The 20,146-nt window shown below is 38.8% G+C and overlaps 1 protein-coding gene across 1 annotated transcript in view; it reads left to right on the forward strand.

Moving 5' to 3' along the window:
• The window catches only part of LOC144605111 (mucin-6-like), a 70,244-nt gene that overhangs the window by 9,678 nt on the left and 40,420 nt on the right, over positions 1 to 20,146 (forward strand). Inside the window, exons 7-23 of the mRNA XM_078420170.1 lie at positions 1,300 to 1,501; positions 1,652 to 1,777; positions 3,917 to 4,037; positions 4,131 to 4,269; positions 4,403 to 4,495; positions 4,585 to 4,657; positions 4,745 to 4,882; positions 9,508 to 9,663; positions 11,341 to 11,435; positions 12,726 to 12,852; positions 13,861 to 14,107; positions 14,191 to 14,249; positions 14,357 to 14,442; positions 16,689 to 16,837; positions 16,938 to 17,076; positions 17,923 to 18,027; positions 18,169 to 18,357. Coding sequence (XP_078276296.1) covers positions 1,300 to 1,501; positions 1,652 to 1,777; positions 3,917 to 4,037; positions 4,131 to 4,269; positions 4,403 to 4,495; positions 4,585 to 4,657; positions 4,745 to 4,882; positions 9,508 to 9,663; positions 11,341 to 11,435; positions 12,726 to 12,852; positions 13,861 to 14,107; positions 14,191 to 14,249; positions 14,357 to 14,442; positions 16,689 to 16,837; positions 16,938 to 17,076; positions 17,923 to 18,027; positions 18,169 to 18,357 — 2,244 coding nt within the window. The remainder of the gene's footprint in view (positions 1 to 1,299; positions 1,502 to 1,651; positions 1,778 to 3,916; positions 4,038 to 4,130; positions 4,270 to 4,402; positions 4,496 to 4,584; positions 4,658 to 4,744; positions 4,883 to 9,507; positions 9,664 to 11,340; positions 11,436 to 12,725; positions 12,853 to 13,860; positions 14,108 to 14,190; positions 14,250 to 14,356; positions 14,443 to 16,688; positions 16,838 to 16,937; positions 17,077 to 17,922; positions 18,028 to 18,168; positions 18,358 to 20,146) is intronic.

The following is a 20,146-nucleotide window of genomic DNA, read 5'->3' on the forward strand; positions in this document are numbered from 1 at the left end:
TGTATGGAATGAGCTGCCAGGGGAGGTAGTAGGGGTAAGCTCAATCGCAGAGTTTAAAAAAACATTTGGATTTGTACATCAGGCATGTGAATTTTCCATGTTTCCGCAGATTTTCCACTTTTTTTGCATGGTTTCTGCGTTTTTCACTGTCAAATAAACAGAGAAATCACATTAAAAAAAAGAAAGAGAAAAACCCAGTGTATAGACTTGTAATTTGCACTAGGGTTCCTCTAAAGGTCTCTAGGGGTTCTGCGAGAAATTCCCCCCCGCACGCCCTGGTAGTCTCCCCGAAAATGTGGCACCTAAGCTGGGCAAGGCAGCCAATCTCGACCTCATCAGGACTTCTATGGCCAATTTGTCAACTCAGTCGCTAGAGGTTACGCGAGAAATCCCCCCCCCCCCCCCCCCCCCCTCCTTCCCCGTGCCATGGAAGTCTCCCCAGAAATGTGGCAGCTAGGCTGGGCAAGGCAGCCAATCTCAACCTCATCGGGACTTCCATGGCCGATCGGTGTGTTGAATTTACAACCTGCAGCCGTGACTCTGGAACTCCAGCCCAGCTGGAGCCAGCATTTCTATCCCCATAGCCAACTTCCTTGGCCTGTTGGAGAAACCAGCAAAGCTCTGGAACCAAGAGTGCCAGAAAATCAGTGGTGGAACTGTAATGATTAAATATTAAATTTAAGTGCAAGATTATGTAGCTAAATTATTTAAGACAGGGCTAAAATATAAAACACAACAGAAAAGCCAATTACCACCTTTTTGGGCAGATTATCAATTAATGTGCGAATTTACTTCAAACTGTTATTAGTGTACAGTGACATATTCACATTATTTTGTAATGTCTGTCTTTACTTTGAAATGCACTAAAAGAGGTTTGAAACTGGTAATTTCTGTAAATTTTCCACAAAAAATCCAATTATTTGACCGCTGTTGAAAAAAGCGCTTAGCTCGTTTCCTCTTTTTTTCACATGCTTGGGACATGGATAGGATAGATTTCAAAGGATATGGGTCAAACTCAGGCAGGTGGGACTAGTGTAGATGGGGTATGTTGGTCAGCATGGGGAAGTTGGACTGTTTCCATGCTGCATTACTCTTTGATTCTATGCGATGGTTGTTTTTATTATCTAATGTTCCACTCATCTCCATTTTTGTCGGGCAAAAATTTATATTGCACTGGAAGGATTTTGGTGCTGACCAGTGATCATGCTTGCAACTGGAAAATATCACTTATTTCTTTCTCCTGCTTACATATTGTATAGAAAGTAGATTTTAAGCAAAATAATTTATTTTTATGCTCAGATCTGTTCAGAAATCCCAAAACGTTTCAAGTCGTGTTCTTCTGATGCCATGAACAATAATTTCATGAGGATGTGTCGGCTGGATAGTTGTGCTTGTGGAGGTGCACCTGACTGTCATTGTGCCAGCTTTGGAAAAGCATCACAGGAATGTACACATGTAAATCCATCAATTTGGAAAGAATGGAGAAATTTGCACCAATGTAGTAAGTTAATCTGTAATGGACAGTCAAAACTTGAATTAAACTAATTTGAAGTGTAATAGATTCCTTGTTTCAACAAGATTTTGTTAATTATCTCTTGCTTAACTCCACTAAGCAGCTCTAATTATCAAATCAACAAATCTTTTCTTTCAGCACGACCTACCTGTCCAGAGAATCAGGTTTACCAAGAGTGTGGTCCTGCCTGTATGCCTACCTGCACGGATCCATTTTCTCAACAGCAGTGTGATCAATGTATTAATACATGTGGTTGTCCAGCAGGTAATGATATTTAACAGTTACTTATGGACTAAATAAGTTTTATCAAGCATTTTATTGAAGAATGGAGCAGACCATTCTGGACCATGTTCACAAACGCAACACGTGTGCATTTTTTACAGATGCAGAGCCACCCTCTGCATCCTAAAGGCACCTGGCAAGGTGAAACAGGCTCTAAAAGTCCAGTAGTTCTCAGGCTGCAATCCAAAGGCTTCATCCTCGGAACACCATGATAGTATTGTGGGCTGTCATTGGCTATTTAACTGGTTTTTAATTTATCTGATAACTCAGCTAAATTTCAGAAATACTCCACTGGATGTTCCAAAAAAATGTTCAAAATGTGAACATGCTCAAAACTCAAAATGTTCATATATTTATTCAAAATAATATGATAAATGAATAAGGAAATGTAATTTTAAAGCATTTTAACAAAACGTTTAATGTTTTGAATAACAAGAACACAAGCACTTACCTGTATTTAGCTTTGTCTACAAGGTTATGAGTTGATGTTCATTTGCCAAAACTCCTTGCAGTCAAGCTGGGAGCTGGATGCTCAATGCGTCTGGACTTATGGGAGTATCATATCATATCATATATATACAGCCGGAAACAGGCCTTTTCGGCCCTCCAAGTCCGTGCCGCCCAGCGATCCCCGTACATTAACACTATCCTACACCCACTAGGGACAATTTTTACATTTACCCAGACAATTAACCTACAAACCTGTACGTCTTTGGAGTGTGGGAGGAAACCGAAGATCTCGGAGAAAACCCACGCAGGTCACGGGAAGAACGTACAAACTCCTTACAGTGCAGCACCCGTAGTCAGGATCGAACCTGAGTCTCCGGCGCTGCATTCGCTGTAAAGCAGCAACTCTACCGCTGCGCTACATCTACATTTTGACGGGCAAGCATTCAGAGATAAGCTGAGTTGTGAATGGCTGATAATTATCAACTCCCTTCAGAACTTCCAGCTGTCAGTCAATGCAATTTACCTGTGTTCAACACAACTGCATTATTATTTTGGGAATGAAAATGCTCATTTAACTGAAAGGATGGCTTCCATTTGTGCTTGACATCCTCAATTGTATTTCTCAATTCCTTTTCGCGATAATATATAAAAGAAGGAGCATTTGATGTTTGGATATTTGTAGTGTGATAAAGCACAGCAAAGATATCCTTTTAAAATCTTTGACAAGATAAACATTTCAGCAGTTAATTTCCAGACAAATTACATTGTTTTTTGACAGAAAGTTATATATTTCATCTTTAGTGACAGTATCTTTGTAAAAGAAAATACTAAAACCAATCCTAACCAGTCGTCCGTATTGTGGACAGTTTTCTTAAAGAATTTGTAATTTTTGAAAATGTGAAGAGTTGTGGGAGAGTCCACCATTAGTTTTTTTCCCTCAATAGAAATCGATTAATTTGTAATTCTGTCCTTTTTGTACCAATCGTTCAATTCAATGGTTCAATAGTTCTTTATTGTCACATATGCACAGCACAGTTAAATTCTTTTGCACAATCCACAAATGCACAGTCACCATATTTTGGCGCCGTTTACAAAGAAAATGTCCAAAATCCGGTTCACATTCCGAATGTACCGGATCACCCCTGATCCAGGTAAGCCCCAGGCTCCTGTAGCCCTGTGACCCGAAGTCCCTCTCCTCTTGCCAATTGCCTTTGCATCCCGAGGGCACCTCCTGCAGCCGACCTTGATGGAGCTGGAGGAAATACACTGGTCCCTCTCCTGCAGGCCGACTTCCCATGTCCGTAGTTGCCAGTGGCTCTCTCCTCAACTTTGTGGTCCTTGGACTTCCGAGCAGCCCCCTGTAGGCAGCGGCTCGCTAGGTCCTTCCTCACAGTAGCGAACCAGACTTGTCACCGCATGTGGCCGCGGGCAGTCCGCCAGGTCTTCGATCAAGTCGGCCCCGCCCCTGATGAGCCGCTGGTTGTTCACAGCAGCCGCCAGGTCCATTCTTGTACTTCCCTTCTCTGCCGCGGGCGCCTGTAGCAGAAGCAATCTTACTTCTCTGGGAAAGTTCACTGTTCTTCAGTAAACTTTTCATAATCTTCACATGAAAGTTACAGACTGTTTTGCTTTGAACAGATGAACTGAGGCATTTATTTCATTGTTCTTCAGGTACTGTTCTTAATAACCAAAGAGGTAATAACAGTTGCATCAGACCGATGGATTGTCCTTGTGAATATGATGGAACATTTTATAGCTCTGGAGAAATAAGAAATTCTCACTGCCGATCATGGTAATGACATAAATCAAAAGCATACCTGTAAATTAATATTTGAATATTACAGCAGAGATAATGTGCTATAAATTTATTTCATTATGATTTTAGCACCTGCAGAGGTGGAATGTGGGAATGTACCGACCTTAACTGCGCTGCAACATGCAGCATTGAAGGAGGAACACATATAACAACATTTGATGGCACACAGTATAACTTGATCGGAGATTGTTCATACTATGCAGTAGTTGTACGTAAGCTTTTGCCTCGTCAACCGATTTTATTAATTCTTGTTTAATTTTTCAAAGATGCACTTTGTATCTATTACCAGCATGCCCAGGAAATTCATTTCTGAGTTTTGAATTTCAAATTGCTTTTCACAGACACAGGACTGGTCAGTAAAAATTCAAATACATCCTTGTCAAGCAGCATATAAACAGACATGTTTACAACAAGTTGCATTCATCGTGAACCAGGTAAAATTCTGTGATTTTTTTCATTCAGGAACTTTATGTTTGAGTTAATTTTTCAGATAAATTTTATAACATTTGTCGTTCCATTCCAGAACACTTACACAATCAATTGGAATGGCATTTTTAATCAAAATGGAAATAAAATAGAATTGCCTCTCAGAAACGGTAAATAGTTTTCTTTCAATTAATCATAAAACCTATTAACCAGACAATAGTTAATGTGTACTTAACCAATTAACATTTTTTTGTCAGGTAATATCATGATATTTCAACAGTCATCACATTACATTCAAGTCCATGCCGTGTCTGGACTGAAGATGCAAATACAGATATTTCCCATCATGCAACTTTACATCTCACTGCCCAGAAGTGCCGAGGGAAGTACAAAAGGTACGACTAATTATAACAAATATGTGGGAACAAAAATTATCGATTACGAGCAGTGTTATGAGATGAAATCGCCAGACATTTGCTGAAAAACAGTGCTCTGTTTCACTTGCTATTTTATACTGCTCAGTCACTTTTGCTCTTTCTGAAACAATGTTCCAGTCACATTCTTCATCAACACACCTTGTCTCTTTAGTTTATTTGCATATTTGACTTTGTTCACAGCCCGAATAAGGAAAATATTTAAACGTCAATCTAGTATTAAAGCTGCTAAAATCTAGCTGCTAAAAACGTCAATCTAGTATTAAAGCTGCTAAAACTCATTCAGAACCATAGGGTCTTAAAGGTGTACAGCACAGGAACAGGCCCTTCAACCCACCATACCAATCAAATTGGCATACTGGCCTTGTCCTCTTTGCCTGCATTTACCCATGCTTGCCCATAACTCTCTGAGCTTTTCCTATCCATATATCTGTCTTTTAAAAGTCGTAATTGTATCTGCTTCTATAGCTTTCTCTGGAAGCACGTTCCATTGGGGCAGCACTGTGGTGCAGGGGTAGAGTTGCTGCCTTACAGCACCAAAATCTCAGGTTCGATCCTGACTATGGGTGCTGTCTGCACGGAGTATGTACCTTCTCCATGTGACCACGTAGTTTTTCTCCAGGTGCTCCGGTTTCGTCCTATGTTACAATTACGTGCAGGCTTGCAGGTTAATTGGCTTCTGTAAATTGACCATAGTGTGTCGGTTAGAACTATTGTATGGTTGATCACTGGTTGGTGCATATTCGATGGGCCAAAACTGTATCTCTCAACTAAACTAAACCATTTATGGACCACCCTCTGACTGACAACGGTTTGCCCTGAGGCTTAAATCTCTTCCCAAAGTTTAAAATTCTCCACCCTGAGAAAAAGGCTACAAATGTTCACTTTATCCATGCCGTTCATAACCTTGTACACCTCAGCATAGTCACCCGTCAGCCTCCTTTACTCCAAAGAAATAGTACCAACCATAAGACACAGGAGCACAATTAAGCCATTTGCCCCACTCTGTCATTCAATCACGACTGATCTATTTTTCCCTCTCAATTCCATTCTCCTTTCTCCTCATCTCCATTCTAAAGGTATATTATTTTGTTCTGAGACTGTGCCTTCTGGTTCTCGATTCTCCCATTACTGGAAACATCCTTTTCACAAGCACTCTATCTTCGCCTTTCATTATCTGGTAGGTTTCAACTCCAGCAAGTACCACTTCAAACGCTCCTCATATGTTAACCCAATCAAGACCAAGATCATACTTGTAAATCTCCTCTTACTGCCGACTCAACCTGCAAATTAACCTTCTAGGAATCCTGCACCAGCATTCCAAAGTCCCTTTGCACCTCCAATTCCAAAATCCTCTCCCCATTTAGAAAGTAGTCCACCTTTATTCCTTCTACCAAAGTCTATAACCGTACACTTTGCAATGCTGTATTCCATTTGCCACTACTTGTCCACTGTCCAAGTTCTTCTGCAGACATCCTGCTTCCTCAACACATGCCTGCTCCTCCACCTTTCTTCCTATCAACCACAAACATGACTACAAAGATGATTCCATCATCCTGATCACTAATGTATAGCATGAAAAGTAGCAGACCTAACACAACCCCTACGGAACACCACTTATCACTGGTAGCCAACCAGAAAAGGCCCCCTTTATTCCCTTTTTTTGCGGCTGCCAGTCAGCCAATCTTCTATCCATGCCAATACTTTGCCTCTAATACCATAGGCTCCTAGCCTGTTTAGCAGCCTCACATGTGGCACCTTATCAATGGCCTTCCGAAAATCCAAGTAAACAACATCCATGCCTCTCCTCAGTCATTCTTGATTGATACTTCCTCAGAAAACTCCAACTGATTTGTCAGGCAAGATCTTCCAATAACAAAACCATGCTGACTTTGGCTTATTTTATCATGTGCTTCCAAGTACCCCAAAACCTCAGAAATTTTACCAACCACAGAAGTCAGACTAACCAGCCTATTATTTCTTTCTTTTTGATCGCTCCCTTCTTAAATGGTGGAGTTACACTTTCGATTTTTCAGTCCTCTGCAATCATTCCTCACTAGTAGTTCTTGAAAAATCACATCCACAATCACTACAGCTACCTATTTCAGAACTCTGGGGTGTAGTCCATCTGATCCGGGTGAGTTAATCACCTTCAGACCTTTCAGCTTCCGAAGTACATTCTCCTCAGTAATAGCGACTACACTAATTTCTGCCCCCTGATTCTCTTGAATTTCTGGCACATTGCTAGTGTCTTCCACTTGGTTGTTCAGTGTCAGAGGATTTAAAAAATATAAGCCGAGCCAAAAGTCTTGTTTCCATGCTGTATGACTCAATGGATTAGAACCACAATAGTGGGGTTGGTATGTCTTCATTAATGGGTGCTGAGGTTTGGGTTGGATTGCAAGGACTGGGTCCCATCAGGCAGGTCCCCATAAAGTATCATTTGGTTCTGATGTTCATAGAAAAAACCCACCTCTGAACAAGTGGCCCCAACTTGACAAGGTGAATTTGTGCAGATGGATCATTAGCTACTCCTGTGCATCCGAGGGCCCTCCATACATGATGCACATGGAGGACCCGAAGGAAAGATCAAAAATTTGTAATAGATGTAATTTGCCCACGATCCTGGTCAGCAATCCGTTTTGTAATGTAATTTGCCACATAGTATGCATAAAGATTGCTATAAACAAAATAATTTCTAAACCAATATATTTTTATTCATATATAGGTTTAGGTGGGGAAATTTTGAACTTTATATTGAATGCAGTATTTATGAGGAAACAGTAGCTTCTGGGTTTTGAATTCCAGCCCCTGCATCAGCTCTTTTTGAATAAACTTCTAATATTGAGTTGATTTCCTTGCTATTGATAGAGACTAGTGCACATATTTAACAAACATAGTTACTGTCTGTAACCCAGGGGTCAGTTGCTTTTGTACAGCCTCCCTCTGATCCATATAAAAGCATCAGACCTCATTTTTTTAGAACAGGATTTGGAATTGTTCCATGTTTGAGATTTAGAGATGCAGCATGGAAACAGGCCCTTTGTCCACTGAGATTAAGCCAAACATCTCTGATTACACTAGTTCTATGTCATCCCAATTTTTCATCCAAACCGTACACATTCGAGGCAATTTTAGAGGCCAATCAACCGCCAAATTTGCACGTCTTTTGGATATGGGAGGAAACAGAACTTGGAGGAAACCCACATGGTCACAGGGAGAAGGTATACTGTATTTTGGTGTTGAGGAAGTAGGGAGTCTGCAAAAGGACGTAGACAGATTGGGAGAGTGGACAAAGAAGTGGCAAATGGAATACAGTGTAGGAAAATGTACGATAAAGCACTTTGGTTGAAGGAATAAAGGGATCTAAATAAATGGGATTTGGATATCAGAGGTGCAAAGGGACTTGGGAGTGTTGGTGCAGGATTCTCAAAATGTTGATTTACATGTTGAGCTGGTGGTAAGGAAAAGCAGATGCTAGCATTCATTTTGAGGGGACTAGAGTATAAAAGCAAAGATGTAATGCTGAGGCTTTACAAGGTTCTGGTGAGGCTACATTTGGAATATTGTGAGCCATTTTGGGCCCCATATGTGAGGAGGGATGTGCTTGTTTTGGAAAGGAACCAGAGGAGTTTTAGGAAAATGATCCCGGGGATGATTGGATTAACGTACTCATTTGGAGGCTCTCGGCATGTACTCGCTCGGGTTTGGAAAGTTGAAGGGATCTCATTTGAACCTACCAGATAATGAATGACCTAGATAAAGTGGATGGGAAAATGATGTTGCCAGTAATGGGAGAGATTAAAACCAGAAGGCACAGCATCAAAATAAAGGACGTATGTTTAGAATAGAGATGACGAGTAATTTATTTAGCTTGAGGATGGTAGATCTGTGGAATTCGTTGCCATAGACGGCAGTGGAGGCCAGACATTGGATATTTTTAAAGCGGAGATTGATTGGTTCTTTATTAGGAAGGGCATCAAAGGTTATAGGAAGAAGGCAGGAGAATAGGGTTGAGAGGAAAAAATAGATCAGCCATGATTGAATGGCACAGTAGACTCAATGGGCTAAATAGCCTAATTCTACTCCAATGTCTTATGGTCATAGAGTCACAAGAAGAACATGCAAACTCATCAAAGACAGGTCAGGACCGAACCCGGGTCTCTGGTATTGTGAGGCAATAGCTCTAAATGATGTCCTTCATCTCTGAAATCTATTAAGTGGTAGTTTAAATACGATGACTGAAAAATCTCATAAACAGGCTGTCAATAACTCAGATAAGCTGCTTATCAAGAAACCAGCAAAATTGGAAAGATTATATACTGCTCCATTTCCCAATAATACATCTCATTGATTTTACTTCAAAATAAAATAGGGTAGAGTGTAGAACTACTTGAAGCATAAATTTGTCAACCTCCCAACCCAAAATCACGTTAATGTGTCTGCTTTGTAAAAAATCTTTTCAACAATGTAATAATCTGTAGATCACTAATGAAATGATTTTTTAATTTCATTCTTCTCTCAGAACATATTACATAAAACATAACTGCTCTCTTGTGTTGACCTGAACTGTTTTTTTCCTCCAGGTTTATGTGGCACCTTCAATGCTAATGCAGATGATGATTTTCTATCTGCCTACGGCATGTTGGAAAACACTTACTTTGCATTTGCTGATTCGTGGAAAGTCATGGAGGGATGCCCTTTACCAAATGTGAATCCCACATGTGTCAGCTCAGAAAATGGTACGTTTTTAAATGGCAAAATATTGTGTGATTAAGTGGTGAAGCAGCAATTTTCTTTTGTATGTTAATACTGCAAAATACAGTATACGGTACTTGCAAAAAAACTTGACCGTCTCACAATTCCAATTTCTGCCTACATTATCATAAAATAAAAATAGATCTAGAAACCTATGCATACATCTCAGAGAGTTTAGTTTATTATTATCATATGTACCAAGGTACATATGATTTTGTTCGAAGTAGGCCGAATGGCCTACTCCTGCACCGATTGTCTATTGTCTATTGTTGTGTGCTATCCAGTCAAAGGAAAGACAATACATGATTACAATCAAGCCATCCACAGTATACAGATAAAGTTTAAAGTTGACTGAAAACTGATTTCCTCTAATTAAAAAAAATTGAAGCTGAGAGGCTGAAAAGCAAACATTTATGGAAGATTCAGACTTGAAAGATAAATTGTCATTATTGTTTTGGAGAAAAGATCATAAATAGGAAATATTGAGAAACTAGGGCTTCAGAAACAATCAGAGAAAGCAGATATATTCTGTCCCAAGTGGATAATTCAGGTGAAATATTGTTCTGAAATAACGAAAGATGGAAATTGTCCTTGTTAATGACCACTGAAGTCAGAGCACCAGCTTCCTAAGAATTGGAGAAAAAAATCCAACTGTAAACTGGAAGGGGTCACCTTCAATCATGTGCTCCATGTAATTTCCAGATCACAGATTCAGATCACTGAAATTAAAAGAGCAAAATAAACTGGTTTATTACACTTAAAATGTCAGAAAATTTACCGTTAATTCCAATGAATTGTACTTAAATTTAATTTATTTTCCTTCTTGCAACATAATTTAAAATAAATCATGCAAGTTCTGATAGAGGTCTATTTGAAGTCAGTATTTATTAACAGTCTGAATACAGTTTTAGTAAGAATACAGTTTCCTATAAACCATAACATTTCTGAAACAACTCTTGTTCAAGCTTGCTTAAGCCTAATCTTTGTGGTTTGAGGATTGCTAGACTGAGCTGACAATGGAAGTTAGCATTGAGTTAGCATAGTCCAGAGTATGAGTTCCTTAGCAGTCTGTTCTTGTGTTCCGACAACTGAAACCGAAAATTAATGACCCAAATTTTGTGACCAATAGTGAGACTGAAGCTCACCTTATCACCCGAGGGCTTGTGCAATGGCAGTAACTTCTATAACATAATTTGGGGTGGGGATGCTCGCGGGCAAGAACATGACCCAGCAGATAGACATCTGAAATAATGTTGACAGACTTGAGTTAATTAGTAGTTGAGGTTGCCAAGCAAGTTTTTAAAAGTTTTGAATATTAGCTTAATCCTCCGCAATTGTTCTCCTCCATTGAAATCTGTGAAAGTAAACTCCTTATTTCAAGTCTAAGCTGGCCAAAGTGAGAACCATATTGTTCATACTAGATGATAGGAATCTGAGTTACTGCATAAGGGACCAAAGTCATGGAGAATTCAGTGAAATGTGGATATGTGCTGGCTATGCATGTGAATTTTGTCAAAGAATACTCATAATTTCCTCTGATCAAAGTCAGTTGGTACATGAGTAACATACAAAAGCTTTGCAAGCCTGTTTGTATAATCCTGGATAATAGGTCATTAGATAATTCATATTTTATGTAATTATAACTTATGTTTGTGTTGCAGAAATCTTTGCTAAAGAACATTGTGCCCAGTTGAAAAACCCTGTAGGAGATTTCGCCATCTGTCATTCCACAGTAGAATTTAACAAGTATTATGAAGTAAGTCAGAATTATAAACATATTTCCGCAAATGATAATATGATCTGCCCGATCATCCTGGACCTGATCCACTACTTGACTTGCTGCCCATGGTCCCCACCCACCTTTGTGAATGTAGAGGATTGGATAAGTGACCCACTTCACAAGCTTAAATAGAGCCGACAAAGCTGAGTAATAGGCACACACAATTCGATTTAAACCAGCATCTGTACTTCTTTCATACACACTGAGTAAAAGGCACATTGTATCTGGTCTCTCCTCAGCACGTTACTGCCCCAGTACTGAGCTCATTGATGCAGATAGTCAGATGCACATGATCTTTGGAACACCTTTCCAATTTCCTGGCATCTGCCGGGATGTCCAAGATATTTTGAATAGATGATAGTCAGTGGTTCCCTTGAAAAGCAGTGTTCGCACTATTTGACCTGTGACAATCAAGCTACTACCTCAATACTTCTTGAGAAATGACTTTGAATTAAACAAGGTCCATATCATTTAAATAGGATTTTGTTTATGGTTCCAAATCTGAGACATGTGAATTAAAAGAAACCCATAGAGATCTTCTCCTTGTTTTTGTTTCAAATAAAGTACAGAATTACATTTGAGATTACATCAAAATTGCTTTGTTAGAACAGAAGTAAGCATTTTATTTATTTTTTATTTTATTATCTTTTTATTTTTTTCCCACTCAATACATACAATAGATTGACCATACAGTTGTGAAAGTCCAATAGTGCAAAATCATTGTATCAAAAATAAAACAATATTATCGCACTTGATATTTTCTGACCGAAAAGAAAAAGGTGTAGGCAGAAGCCAAAGCTTGTTGTGCCTACCCTTAATATTTAACAAAATATATATATTTAAAACACATCATAAGTCAGAAGCAAATAAACAAAACATAGAAAGAAATGCAAATATACTCAAGAACATCATTTCTGTCATGTCAGTCATTTCTCAATGCTGATCACGTATTTTGTATCTTTCAAATATAATATTTTTAAAGTTAATATTAAAGAAGGCTTGGAATCAGATTGTGCTAACAATCATTCTGATACAAAATACTACCTGTGAACAAAATAATATGAGTAGAACAATTACTAGAATTGTACGAGAACCTAAGTTGGCATTTTTTAATAATTTGTGTAAAAATTATGGCCTCTGGATGGAATCAAATTTTTGGTAATATATTAAAATGTAAATGGCTGCTCCATTGCATTGTTTATAAAGTAATCATGGTATCAATAATGGAGATATTTAAAATTGTAACAAATGTGTTTTGTGTTTTAGATGTGTAAAGTTGCCTCATGTAACTGTGAGAAGGTCAATGACTGCGTATGTGCTATAATGGGAGCATATGCCCATGCTTGTGCTGCAAGGGATGTCATCGTGAGGAACTGGAGAGGATCAGTGTGCAGTATGTGATTTTTCAGTATTTGTTACATTATAATTACAGAAATAAAAATGATAGAGGAATACTAACAGTGGGTGGTGACCATTCAGTTATTGAGACACAAGAGATTGCAGATGCTGAAGGAACTCAACGGGTCAGACACCATCTGTGAAGGGAAGGGAGACATTTTGGGTTGGGACCCATCTTCAGATTGATGAAGTAGGTGGGAGAAAGCTGCAGAATGGAGGTTCGGGTGGTGCAAAGATACAGTTGGGGGGGGGGGGAATGGATGATTAGCAGATGGGTGGAGATAATCATAGTCGTACAGAGGGTATTACTTTTAAGGAACATACTAGACCAAGTGAACACGTTGGGCCCAAACATCTCCTGCATTGGTGCAGCACCCTCTCCTCCCCCCCTCCCCCTTCCCCCTCCCCCTCACACCCCCCTCCCCCTCCTCCCCCTCCCCTCTCCCCCTCCCCTCCCCTTCCCCCTCCCCTTCCCTTCCCCCTCCCTCCCTCCTCCCCTCCCCCATCCCCTCCCCCCTCCCTCCTCCCCTTCCGCCCCTCTCCTGCTCCCCCTCCCTCCTTCCCTCCCCTCCCCTCCCCTTCCCTCCCCCCATTGTTGAAATGCTATTCATTCATTGGAACAATTAACAAGAGCCGAGTCTTATTTTAGAAATGTAAAACATGTGTTTTTTTCCCAATTGTTTGAAATAAGCATGGTCATCTGCAGTCAGAAAATGATTTCACAATATCTCTGCCAATTGCACATCTTGAGCAATTCGCCATGCATTTACTAGTGTTCAACCATATTTGGAATTCATGGCCAAAGACGTACAGGTATGTAGGTTAATTGGCTGGGTAAATGTAAAAAAAAAAATTGTCTCTAGTGGGTGTAGGATAGTGTTAATGTACGGGGATCGCTGGGCGGCACGGACTTGGTGGGCCGAAAAGGCCTGTTTCCGGCTGTATATATATGATATGATATGATAAAAATCAAATGGCTTAATGGAATGTTTTTCCTTTTTAGGAGTAAATTGTCCCATATCACAGATTTATCATCACGATATGAGAGCCTGTAATCGTACGTGCAGGTTTCTGTCAAATCCTGATTTCACATGTGAGCTTCAAGATGTTCCAGTTGCTGGTTGCGGCTGTCCTCAGGGAAAGTACATGAATGATGAGAATGCATGCGTGAGCAGATCAGAATGCCCTTGTTATGCTGATGGTTTAAATCTGCCACCAGAACAAAGTCTAACTTTAAATGGAATGACATGGTCAGTGCTTTACATTTTGCTTTGTACATTTTTGGATTAAAGTACTTGCAACTATAAAATAAGAAGTATACTTTTTCTCTTAGTTTATGTCTCAATGGAGAGCTTTCGTGCCCTAATGCAAGAAATCCACCAATCTTGCAAGGTAATATATTTTTAATCTGTTTAAACTATTGAAGCACACAATTTAACTTTTTAATTAAATGAATGCACTTTGGTTGCATGAAAAAATAATTCACTTTTTTTTGTTAGATTGCAAGAAACAAAGTAAAATATTTTCAAATTGTTCCACTGCTGGTGCATGCAAGAGGACATGTGAAACGCTGTACAAACCATGTGTAAGTGAACACGAGCCAATATTCTTGGTCCATTTGTACAAAATGAAAGCCCAATGGGTCATGTATCTCAACATAATTCAGTTTACTAGGTGTCCGTCATAGGACAAATGGTGATCCATTCTATTATTTTTTTGATGCAGTCCCTCAGGATCAAGCTTGATTTCATTCTATTTTGGTTTTATGGGTTTGAAATGGCCACTAAGGTCTTGTAGGAATCACATACTCTTCCACAGATGGGCAGATGCTGACTGACCGGGCAAGGGTAGTTTAAGTGATCTATTTTTTGCATCACAGTTGCGATGTTTTCCTGATACATGACCTCAACGTTTTCCATATCATCCGGAATGCTTTTTCTCCACATTGGGCAGTCACAGGCCAGAGAGTCCCAGGAATCAGTAAGAATGCTGCATTTCTCTAAGGTGCATTTGAGCACCTCCTTTGATCTTTTCCTCTGTCTTCCTGGCAAATTGTTCCCATGCAGAGCTTGAAAAAGTGCTAGGCATATGGAAGTAATCAGGCATATGAATGTTAAGGCCTGCCTATAGTAGCCAACTAAAAATAAGCAGGGTATCAATAATGGGGGGTAACCTGGGAGATGACAATGATGATGGTTCTTTAGTACTTACAGTAAATTTGGCATTGGTATTAGTACTGGTTTATTATTGTTACATGTATCGAGATACATTGAAAAGCTTGGTTTACGCACTAATGTCGAATCATGCTGTACAGGTACAATTAAGCCATGCACAAGCACAGCAGGTAGTACAAAGAAAAAAATAGTAGAGAGCTGAATATAGTGTTACAACATTAGAACGCTACAGTCACAGAGAAAAAGTTCAAGATTTGGAATGAGATAGGTTGGAAGATTGGGACTACACCTTAGCTTATGGGAGGATTGTGCAGTAGTCCACTGGCCATGGGGAAGAATCTGTATCTGAACCCGATGGTATGTGCTTTCAAGATTTTGTACCTTCTACCCAAAGGGACAAGGGAGAAGAGGGAATGACTGAGCTATAAACGATTTACAATTTTGTTGACTGCTTTCCTGAAGCTGCAGAAGTGTAGATGGGGTCGATAGTTGAGAGACTAGTTTGTGTGATGGACTACATCAGAGAGATTACAGTGTGTTGTGCTGCATCACAACTCTCCGCAATTTCTTATGGTCTTGGGAAGAGCTGTTGCTAAACCAGGCTGTGAGGCAAATGAGTTAGGATGCTTTCTACAGTGCATCTGGAAAAGGTAATTTGTTGGAGCATGTTGAAATTTCAGTCTTCTGAGAAAGTTTGGGCATCAGTGTGCTTTTTTGCCCATTGCTCCAATGTGGCTGTTCAAAGCGTGTGTAGATGCATTGAGTTCCTCTGGGAGGGACCCATTGTTGCCAGTGATACTATTGCCTTCACTTTGTAGCTTTATACCATGCATGTCTTGTCACAATCTATGGGTATCTATGTCACTCAATCTATAAAATGGATAATGGATTCAATGTTTGTAATGTGACCTGCTCTGTATTGGCGAGAACAAGTGTAGATTTGGTAACTTTTACAGAGCATATGCACTGTCCACAACAGTCATCTTGAGCTTCCAGTTGGATGCCTTTTCACTCTCCTGCCCATCCCAATACTGTCCTGCCTGCCTTCAGTCTTCTTCATTACCACAGTGAGGCCAAGTACAAACTAGAAGAACAATACCTCAGATTCTGCTTTGTTAGCTTATACCCAAAAGTATGAACATTGAATTTTCCATTCTCAGATAACTCTGACACCCTATATTCTTTTCTAAACCCCACCAACCCTCCCACGTTTTCTGTTCACCTTTTTCATCCATTCCCCATGCTCCCTAATCTGGTTCCATCTGCTCATCATTTCCCCCCTCTTCTGGTTCAACCTATCACCTACTAGATCCTCTTCCGCATTTCATCAATGTGCTTTTTTACCCAGAGCTTCAATGTGGCTGATCCAGGACAAATTGTTGGTGATATTCATACCTGGGAATTTGAAGCTTTCGAACATCTCCACTATGGGAACATAAATGCTGCTTGGAGGGTGTATTCCACAGCTTTTTCTGAAATAGCATTGGTAGTTTTTTATCCTTTGCCTTAAGATACCTGGTGCAGGTAGTCCACGTCTCAGAAGCATATAGGACTGCAGGGTGTATTTTAACTATGTGATGATTACGCATACATGCTGTCCAACTATAGATCTTAATGCCAATTCTGCCAATTTTACAATGTTTTCTCCTTTATAAAGCCAAACCCATGTGTCCCGGGCTGTGTCTGCCCTGACGGTTTGGTGGAAGATTCCAGTGGAAGATGCGTTACACTATCTCAGTGTCCTTGTGTATTTGGAGGTGAAACCTTTGGGCCTGGAGAAAAAATCAAAAGGGACTGCAATAAGTGGTGAGTGTAGACAAATGCCAAACAAAATAGTTCTAATAAATAATATGCCCTTAACAGCATAGAATTGGAGAAAGATATTACTATGTCCTCTATGTTGTAGCACATGCAAAAGTGGCACATGGGAATGTAGCAATGATCCATGTCCAAAGACATGCCAGGTTTATGGAGATGGACATTACATGACCTTTGATGGAAAACGATACACTTTTGATGGCAACTGTGAATATATCTTTGTTGAGGTAAGATAGAGAACGTGCATATTCAATGTGCATATTCTTCTTTTTCATTTAGTTGTAAACATATATGATAATACTTAAATTTAAAATCTTTACATTCTTTCTAAGTTCACGCAGACATGCAAAAGATTATTGTTAATTGATATAATGATTGTAATCAGTATTTAAAATATTTCACTGAAGTTTTTATTTAAAAATTCTCTAAAGCGTAATTTGTTCATTTAAAATGGAAAGGTCCGAGCAACTGCTTTTGACATTCATATGGTCGGCCTTTGGTTGTTGACATTGATGGTTGCTGGAGGAGAGGGAGTGATACATGTGTGCAACTGGAATTGTTTACACATTTGCTTGTTCACTCACTCTAAGAATATCAGCATTTCACATTTCAAAATTATGACATATGAGATTCTAAATATACAGCAGTATAATAGATCGCATGTTTAAAAGTATAAATTATCTCAGACACAATCAGCAAGAATGTTTTTGAGTGTAATTGGAAATCTCTGATATTGCTTCTGAGATATAAATGAAAAGGGTAGGCAAAAATGAACAAAATGTATTAATCAGATTAAATGATCTAATATTCTATAGTATGAATAGTTCTTCAGCAAACATTTAAATGCTTTTGAAAGTGTTAACTATCACTTGGTGCTAAGGGTTTCAAGAGCTGTTATTAAGACCTTGTCTTTTCCACCTCCTTTGTCCATATATTTTCTTGAGCTCAGAGGATAATGAAAATATATATAAATCTCGATGAACTATAAATTATACTGGAAATATTGAGCTGGCTCTGCCATGCCAGATTATGATAGGTTGAAGTTATGCTGCATCAAGTTATCTTAATTTTAGGACCGATGTCTGCGAGAGATTGGCACATTCCAAATACTGACCGAGAGTATTCCCTGCTGTGAAAATGGAGTGACATGTTCAAGAAACATCAGAATCATATTTGAGGTATATGCGCTTTGATTTATAGCAATTAGAATGTGTAAGCTGGAGTTTTAAAACAAAATTTCCAAATGGATCCTTGCAATGATTTATCTGAAGTTATTCAGCATGTTATAAAACAACGTATTTTCAAATATATTCTTCCAGGATAAAGAAATAATTCTGTTAAGTGGAAATAGAGTAAGTGAAACATCCCTTGGCAAAAACCAGTGCACAGAAAATTTATATACTATTCACAACGTTGGACTTTACTTGGTCATAACATTTCCCAATGGAATAACTGTGATATGGGACAAACGTACAAGATTTTCAATCACATTGGACCCAAGATGGAAGGTATGCATGATTGTAAATTAAAATGCTTCCTTAATTTCTGTTTATTGATAGAGAAAACATAATAAGAAATTGTAAAACAAAACTTGTGAGGCATAATTCATATGAGAAACATGGATGTGGTGTGAAAAATGTTTAACTAAATGTTCGTAGACAATTGGGGTATAGATGTAATGGACAACACAAAATTTGGGAATAAATGATGGACACATTCCCTGAAGCAATGCAGCATTGGATCCAAATTAAATTAGACAAAACTCTGGTTTATCATCTGTTAAATAGTAATAGCATTGCCATCAGTTTAATAGGAATTGTGAAAAGGGTAGGGAGCTGCATTATTTAACAATGGAGGAAAACCGGCAGAAAATATCTGGAAAACAGAGTTGAGCACAGATGTCTAAAAATTCTTAATTAAAAAGGTACACTAGAATGGAAAAGATGTGAGGGGCAATGGTTATTATGGTCATTCTTCCATTATATTAAAATTCAGATGCAGCCCTAGGCCTTGGTTGTACGAAGTTAGGTATTGTACATTTTATCTTCACGTCACTTTGATAGGTCTATCACGTAATTGAGGGAGGCTCGAATTAGAGATTTATTAACACTGGTGACACACTAACACTCTAGCAGATTTATTTTGTGTGATGGTAGGAGGAAATGAGGAAGAGAAGGGAAGGGATCAGAATGGTGCTATTTTGCAGGGTATGGGAAGGTTGAAATAAGCACATTGAATAAAACACCAACACGGAACTGGAGATTTTTAAGCATATATGTTTTTATGACATCTTTGGCATATAAGCTTTGGGATTTGTCAAGCTGGGAATAACAAATGAGAATCTAAAAAAAATGAAAATACTGGAAATTCTTAGCAGGTTAAGCAGCATCTGTGAAAAGCGAAACAGATAACATTTCAGGCCGAAGAACCATCTTCAGGCCACTGAGGGGCCTTCAACCTGAAAGATTATCTGTTTGTCTTTCCACTAGTGTCTCCTGACCTGTTGAGGTTTTGTAGGATTTTGTTTTAGTTTCAGATTTCCAGTATCTTCAGGTTTTTTTTCTCATTTAATGTGAACCTAAAGCTCCCAAATAGGTGTTCCAGGATGTGACAAGAGGCCAAGGTGGAAACCTTCACTGGAACAATCCCAACTCAAGATCTTGTCTCCAAGTCAATTGGCAGTGTGGGAAGGCAAAACAGAAACCACATGGGTGGGGGAAAAAGGCTTGCTCAAACCTGTCAAAAGGATATCATTAAACATATGTATACATAAAGTAAAAGCTTTATATTAAATGATAAATCACTTAACTGAAAGTAAAAATACAAGAGGAATTGTTTTTAAAAATCACCCCTTTGATGCCATCTATTTTAAAGAGTCTGCAAGTATATAGTTAAAGCCAACAGTTCACGTACAGATTATGTATTGTAATTTGAAGTTCAATGACATTTCATTCAAAGGATGGCTTGAAGCTTTGATGAGTTAAACAGTCGCAGTAAAAATGTGTACAATGTTTATATACATGGTAAAGATCACGAAGATTCAAAGTTAAGAGTATGTTGAAATTAAGGAAGATGAAGTATAATAGGATCAGACAATACTGTCTTGAATTATTCTTCATTTAAAATTATACATTTAGCAGTTTAATTTTATTTTATGTACTTGTGCCAACTTCTATCATGAAAAGTTGTGACACTGTACTTATGGTGAAGGCCTTCAACCAATAGACTAGTTATTCAATCCAGAACTGCCCAAAATCCCCATCTTGTACAATTTAGCAGTTTATTGAAAATACTTTG

Source organism: Rhinoraja longicauda, chromosome 23 (assembly GCF_053455715.1).
Source record: "Rhinoraja longicauda isolate Sanriku21f chromosome 23, sRhiLon1.1, whole genome shotgun sequence".
Lineage (NCBI taxonomy): Eukaryota > Metazoa > Chordata > Chondrichthyes > Rajiformes > Arhynchobatidae > Rhinoraja > Rhinoraja longicauda.